A 6,669-nucleotide genomic window follows, 5' to 3' on the forward strand; every position below is an offset into this window, starting at 1 on the left:
TACAAAGGAAAAGAAAATATATTTTCTAGTATGCATTTGGTTAAGATGAATTAAAAAAAATAACAGTTGGTTGTTTACATGAAAAATAATTTTTCCTGTGTTTTTCTACAAGAAACTAAAAGCCAAGTTATCATGCTACTACGAGTCGTACAAGAAATTTAACTTTCCTACATTTTCCACCATTCATATGCTAAACAAACGTAGTAACTGTTTCATGTTTTCTCTCTTTTTTTGTACTTTCTGCATACTTTCATCCTAACCAAACGTAATCTTAGAAAATGCCCATTTACATTTAGTACAAAATCTGGGTATTAAGAAGCCACATTATTTCAAGCAGATTCAAGAAAGAAGTCCGATCATGATTAGTTTAAACTGCAAAGGATGTTAAAGCTAGATCATGGGCATAACATCTTTTAACACCAAAATATGACCTCCTTGTGAGCACTTCTGGTAAAGCAAGAGTGGTCTAACTATGGTTTGTCTTCTTTCTATGTTACATGCAAAGTACTAGAATTGGGTGCTGATGTGTGTCAGAGCGTCCAACGACCTTCATAAATCTAAACCATAAGATAATTGGGATATGTACCCAAAAGTTGGATATGAGTACGGAGATGCATCATGTACACATATATATGTTGTATATTTTATAATATCTTAGATAAGATGATTTAAATTATGTAAGAATGTACTTAAAATTAAATAAAATTTAGTTAAAACATTCACTTTTCATCTCTCATCCAAGTAAGGCTAGAAATGTTTCTTTACTAACAAATGTGAGTTCTTCTTCTTTAAACATCATAAAAAATTAAAGGATCCAAGTATCTAAATTGGATACTGGCTATGAAGTATGGACACTCCAAAATCGGTGCCGTGGTGGTGTTCGACATGCGGACATGCCGGGGACACGTACGGGACACGCCAGATGGCGTGTCCCTTTAATTTAATAATTTTTTTGTAGGGGACACGGTGGGAACACGCGTGTCACTGCATGGGACACAACAAGAGAACACAGAGAAAGAGAAAGAGAAAGAGAAAGAGAAGACCTAAATCCTAAATCAAAAGAAGAAGAAAAAACAGAGAAAAGAAGACTAACCTGTTCAATCGATCTCCATGAAAAACAACTAGGGCTTCGAATATGAATCGACTTGCGACTTCGATCTCCAAAATGACGAACAGATGTCGACTCAAATGAGAACCCAGATGTCGCGAACTTGAATCGACGAACCCACCCAGATGATACGAACTGAAATCGCCTTCAACTTCGAACTGAAATGCCCTCTCTCTCTCTCTCTCTCTCTCTCTCTGTGTGTGTGTCACCTCTCACCTCTCTCTCTCTTCTTTTTCTTCTCCCGACTCTCTGCTTTCTTTCTTTTTCTTTTTTTAATTTTTTTTATGTATAAATATATATACTTATATATTATATATTTTTATTTAGTTTTTTTTTTTCTTTATAAATTTATGTATTTTATGTATTTACCATCATTCTATTTTCCTTTAATTTCTCTATTTAATTTTTTTACTATTATAAACATATATATTTTTTAGTGCTTCCTCTTTTATTGAATTAATGTTACTATGTTAGTGTTTGTTAATTTTAATTTAGGATGAATGTAATATAAATTTACATAATACATAAAAATATATTTAAAAAAAAAAAATTAGCCATGTCCCCCTGCTGTGTCCGTGTTTCCATTTTTTGGAAATTACCGTATCCCGTGTCCGTCTCCCGTGTCCGTATCCGTGTCCGTGCTTCATAAGATACATGCATCGAACACATATTCCACACACTTAGCTTTATCATATCTGTCGAACACGGGTGGGCTTAGGGTTTAAGGTCCATGTAACACAACTTCCTTCACATTCAAGATTCAAAGTAGGCGTCCCAATCTCTTTAGATCAGTTTTTTCTCTCCTACAGAACTATGGTATAAACAACCTTCTTTGATTTTTCAGGACTCTCTACTTCAAGTTTTGCTTGCATGTATCTTATATCAGTCCAATTTTATATATAATTTTGAATATATGCCAACAAGCTCAGACATTTTTTTTCTATGCTTTTGAAGTAGATAACAGTTGCAACATCAGGGAAGATTAGTTTAAATTTATATGAAAGGATAGATGTTTATTCTCAGATTAGTGTTCAAAATCATCAGCCTCTTGAATTCATTTTAGTATTTTACAAGTTCAGAACAAACAAGAATTGCTTATGTATACAGTGATAAGCATGAACACAAGAGTTAAAGTGCATTGGAATAAACAAAAACTAAAAGCAGAAAAAAGATCACACAGGTGACACTTTTATGCCAATAGTCACAAACGGCAAAATTTAGCCCACTCTATTCACTACACCAATATGTCCAAATAAGAACCAGCTTGCTATTGGGTCATTAAAATGAGAAAAAAAAGGTTAATAAGAAAAAATGAAAACAATTATAATAATGAAAACTATTAATCAGAACCTCAAATACAGAATTAACTCGATGTTACACATACTGTGATTATAATATATGTCCAAATCAATAGAATTCAATAACCTAATATATACAACACATCAAATTCAGAGAACAAAAATATAACTAGATGGATCAAGGTAATCACAAAGCCAACTCTAAATGCTCATGAAGAGTGATTTGATAAAGAATCAAACCGCATTTCCTGCAGGGCCGAGGAGCCAACATCAAGAACCTTCAACAGTGCAATGGCTTTGCTCTTCCCTTTGGAGCTCCCATTCTTTGCAACATCAGCAATTCCACCATCAAGGGCAACACCGGTTTCGCGAACAGTGTTGGCAACCTGTTCCCCTCCACATTGCACCAAATTCAACAATGCCGACACCGAATTCTCTTTTGTCCTACCACTGGAACCCGTGGAGGGATCCAACAAATCGACCAAAACCCCAATACCCGAAACCTTTCGAAAGGCATCCTTAGCCTCTTCGCAGCCGGCAATTTGGGCAATAACAGCAGTAGCATCTTCGACCACACCAACTCGACCGTCCTTGACGACCAATGAGAAGAGGTGAGGAACAGCACCCAATTCAATGATGGTGGCGCGGTTAAGTGGGTAGAGGGCGATGCCAAAGAGGGCTTTGAGGGCGTCCTTGATGGACCTAGGGAGGGAATTAGGGTTGCGTACGATGTCAACAAGAGCATAGACGATGTCCCTCTTGGATCCGATGATGGGTCGGTAGTCGTCGACGATGAGGAGGCTGTAAAGGGTGGCGGCGGCGGACTCGGCGGAGGAGGAGGAGGTTGGGTTACGGAGAACGTGGGAGAGGGCGTCGAGGAGGCCACGGGTGGACATGAGGGTCTCGCGGCTGGAGATGGAGAGGTTGAGGAGAGTGGCGGTGGCGTTCTCTTGGGGGATTGAGGAAGTTGAGTAGAGGGCTTCTGCCAGATAAAGGATCGCACCTGCGTCGGCGATGAGGGGTCGACTCTCTGCGTCGTGCTTTGAGATCAGACGCAGTTCGCACAGGGCCTCCGTTCTCGTCTGTTCCGACACCGATCCCAGCTTCGTCACCAGCGTCTTAATCGTCCGACGTTTCACTTCGTCCATTTCGATTTGCTATTTCTCTTCTCTTCTCTGCTGATTCCGCAAAAACAATCAAACCCTAAGCGTGTTGCTGTCTTTATCTCTCTTACGACAACTTTCTCTCTCTTCGTCTGCTTTTTTTCCCTCCTCGTTCGCTTTTACCATTTCTTTTGAGATTTTCTCTCTCCCCGTTATGAGATTTTTTAAATTTTCTATTCTACCAAACACAGATTGTTCATGTGTGAAAAGGGTTAGATGCTGGAGGTTGTACGAAATACGAAAATGACAGAGCCGCGTAACTAGTGAAAAGTCGAACATTGTGGGTAAGAAAATGGAGACGGAGAGGCGGCGCAAAATTTTCAAACCATCTCAGCCCCAACAGCTTCATAAAAGTAACAAAAAATGCTTTAGACCTCTAATTTAGAGGTAGCACTAGTGATGTGGCAGTGGGTCCCCCACTGTCACAGTCAATCATGTGTCTTGATTTTTTTTTTGTTTTTTTTTTTGTTTTTCTACCTCATTAGAGGTGGTTTAGAGATGCCTTTTTAGAGGTCTCTAGCATTGTTGTAAAAGTAAGCTGTGTTTTAGTGTCACGTGTTAATTTTTGATTAATTGAGGATATTGTTTGAAATTGTTAAAGGCTTGGTTTGGGAAGTGGGTTGATTTTTTGGTTTTTTGGTTTTTTTGGCTATTTTAGCCTGGGCTTAAAAATTTGGTTTGGGAAGGGCTTTTTGGCTTTTTGGCTTTTTTGAGTTTTTTTGTGAGAGAAGAATGTAATGATTATGGGTTGGATGTGATGTTTTGTTTGTTATGGCTAAAATAGCCTATTTTGTTTTTTGTGGCTAAAATAGCCAAAAAAGCCTCCAACCTCACTTGCCAAACAGAGGCAAAGTGTGTTAGTGGTGTGTATTAGATTAAGTTTGGCATCTCATAAAAAAATTTAAAAATTTAAAAAGTCACTATCTTATTTAAGTTACATCATCTTATTTAAGTCACATCACCTCTCTATCACATCACTTCAAACTCAATACATATTTCGTAAAAAGTCAAAAAATGCACTTATTTAAAACATTCCAAACAACTCCTTAATGTTAGATGTTAATATGTGTATTATCTGCCGCGAGCGTTTTAATTAGCGAATGAGAGCGTTTTTTTAGTTTTATCGATTGATCAGCCGGACGTCCGTCCGATTGACCGGTCAACGATAATTTTTTTTTCTTTTATTTGTTGGGATTTTTTTTGGATTTGAAATTTTTGATTAAACTAAATTATTTATTTATTTTATTTATTATATACACATATGTATATATATATATATTTAACACATACCTTAATACACCCCTTAACACATTCATTATGCCACCATTCATTTACTATTCACTTGCTAAATTAACAAACTCTTAAGACATTTTTAGGTCTCACTTTTAATATTTTTTGTCATATAATACACTTCAACACATAATTTTAGCATCCATCATGAATGCCTAAGACCTGATTTGAAGACACATTAGTCAATAATTTATGAGGTAATTCTTTGTAGCTCCAAAAAAAAAAAAAAAAAAAAACCAAAGCCCGAATTAGCTTAAATTCTAGGTGGACCTACCCCCCATCGGTCTAAATCATCTCGTCAAAAGCCTCATCATCAAACAATTTTGAAATTATAATTTAATCTAAAAGATCTAGAATAAAAAATTACAAAAAAAATTATATTTTTGCATAAATTTAGAATTAATATTTATATGTATTTAATTACAGTACCAAGAGTTGAAATAAAAAATAATTTAGATTATATTTTTAAATTAAAAAGTGAATTAAATAAATTAAATTCTCTTTTAGTTATTGTCTTGAAATAATCTATAATAAATTATACCCAAAAAATTGCTAGTATTAAAAATAAAATATCATTAGAAAAGACAAGTGTAAATTATCAAAGAAAGTTTTTACAATAATTAATATTAAATTAGATCCGCAGACCCGCAATAGAAATTGGTATCAGAACCCAATTTCTCTGTCTTGGCAATAATATTTGCATGAGTATTAAATATAGTGAACATGTAGAATTTGATAACTTAAATAATAATACTACTTCTTTACAAATAATAATGGAACAAAATAATACTTTAATTAAGTTATTAAAGGAATTTAATAAAAAACTTAGAATTAATCAATTAGAAATAATAATTGGAAGATGACACTAGAAATGATGACTATAGAAGAAGAATGGGAAACTACAGTTATCTAAATAGAGGATCACCCAATTTTTCAAACTTTACCTCTAGAAATGAAGTATTTTTAAGAGAAGCACCACTAAAATCAATAAGTAATACATGATATTTATTAACTATTGATTGCCCTACAAATACAAGTGAAATAATAAAATGGTAGAAGAGAGGTATGCATCATGTCTAAAATATCTATTAGCAGTTGGAGCGCACAAAATTTTCTAAATTATATTCAACATAGCTTCATAGGTATAGTAACAAGTTGGTACGACAATCTGAGACAGGGTGACAAAAGAAAAATTAACAGCAGAAATTACCCCATAAGGTATGTTAAATTTATTTGTAAAATATATTGAAGATGAATTCATAAGAAAAGAGTGGGATGGGGATAAAAAAAAAGAAGAAGAATGGGTCGAAAAATTAGGTAATATAGAAATATGTAACATGAACTATATATAAAATTATATATGCAAATATTCCTATTACTACAATCAAATAAGTAGAAATAAAATTCATTGAATTATATTTTTTCATAAATTACCATATTCTATAAATGTTAATATAAAATAAAAATATATTAAAAAAATGGTTAAAAGAATTAAGAGATGCCATAAGCGACACCTTGGGTCATAAAATTAGATATCTAAGAGAATGGATAGAACATGAATGCATAAAAATAAAACAAAAAAGAAAAATGAAAAAATTATATTTATATTGTTGACAAACATCTAATTCATGGGGGTGAACTTTCAAGAAGAAAAATATACAATAAGAAAAAGAAAACATTTTATAAAATAAAATGTTTTAATAAACAAAGAGGAGAAAAATATATAAAAAAAAATATTATAAACCCTATAATTTCAACAAAAGAAGAAGATTTTTTAGAAAAAATAATTATTGTCCAAAAGGAAAAAAAA

General features: G+C 33.6%; 1 protein-coding gene across 1 annotated transcript; it reads right to left on the bottom strand.

Annotated features, from left to right (window-relative positions):
• Nucleotides 1-2,420: 2,420 nt before the first annotated feature.
• On the bottom strand, nucleotides 2,421-3,864 carry LOC114321964 (U-box domain-containing protein 17). The gene has a single exon (XM_028269222.2). The coding sequence runs from the start codon at nucleotides 3,552-3,554 to the stop codon at nucleotides 2,616-2,618; it is 939 nt and encodes a 312-aa protein (XP_028125023.2). The 5' UTR covers nucleotides 3,555-3,864; the 3' UTR covers nucleotides 2,421-2,615.
• Nucleotides 3,865-6,669: the final 2,805 nt, after the last annotated feature.

Source organism: Camellia sinensis, chromosome 2 (genome assembly GCF_055761805.1).
Source record: "Camellia sinensis isolate YWXY chromosome 2, ASM5576180v1, whole genome shotgun sequence".
In the NCBI taxonomy this organism is placed as follows: Eukaryota; Viridiplantae; Streptophyta; class Magnoliopsida; order Ericales; family Theaceae; genus Camellia; species Camellia sinensis.

What these genes read in the sequence shown, in the direction of transcription:
- LOC114321964 (XM_028269222.2), bottom strand. Translation starts at nt 3,554, where the DNA reads ATGGACGAAGTGAAACGTCGGACGATTAAGACGCTGGTGACGAAGCTG.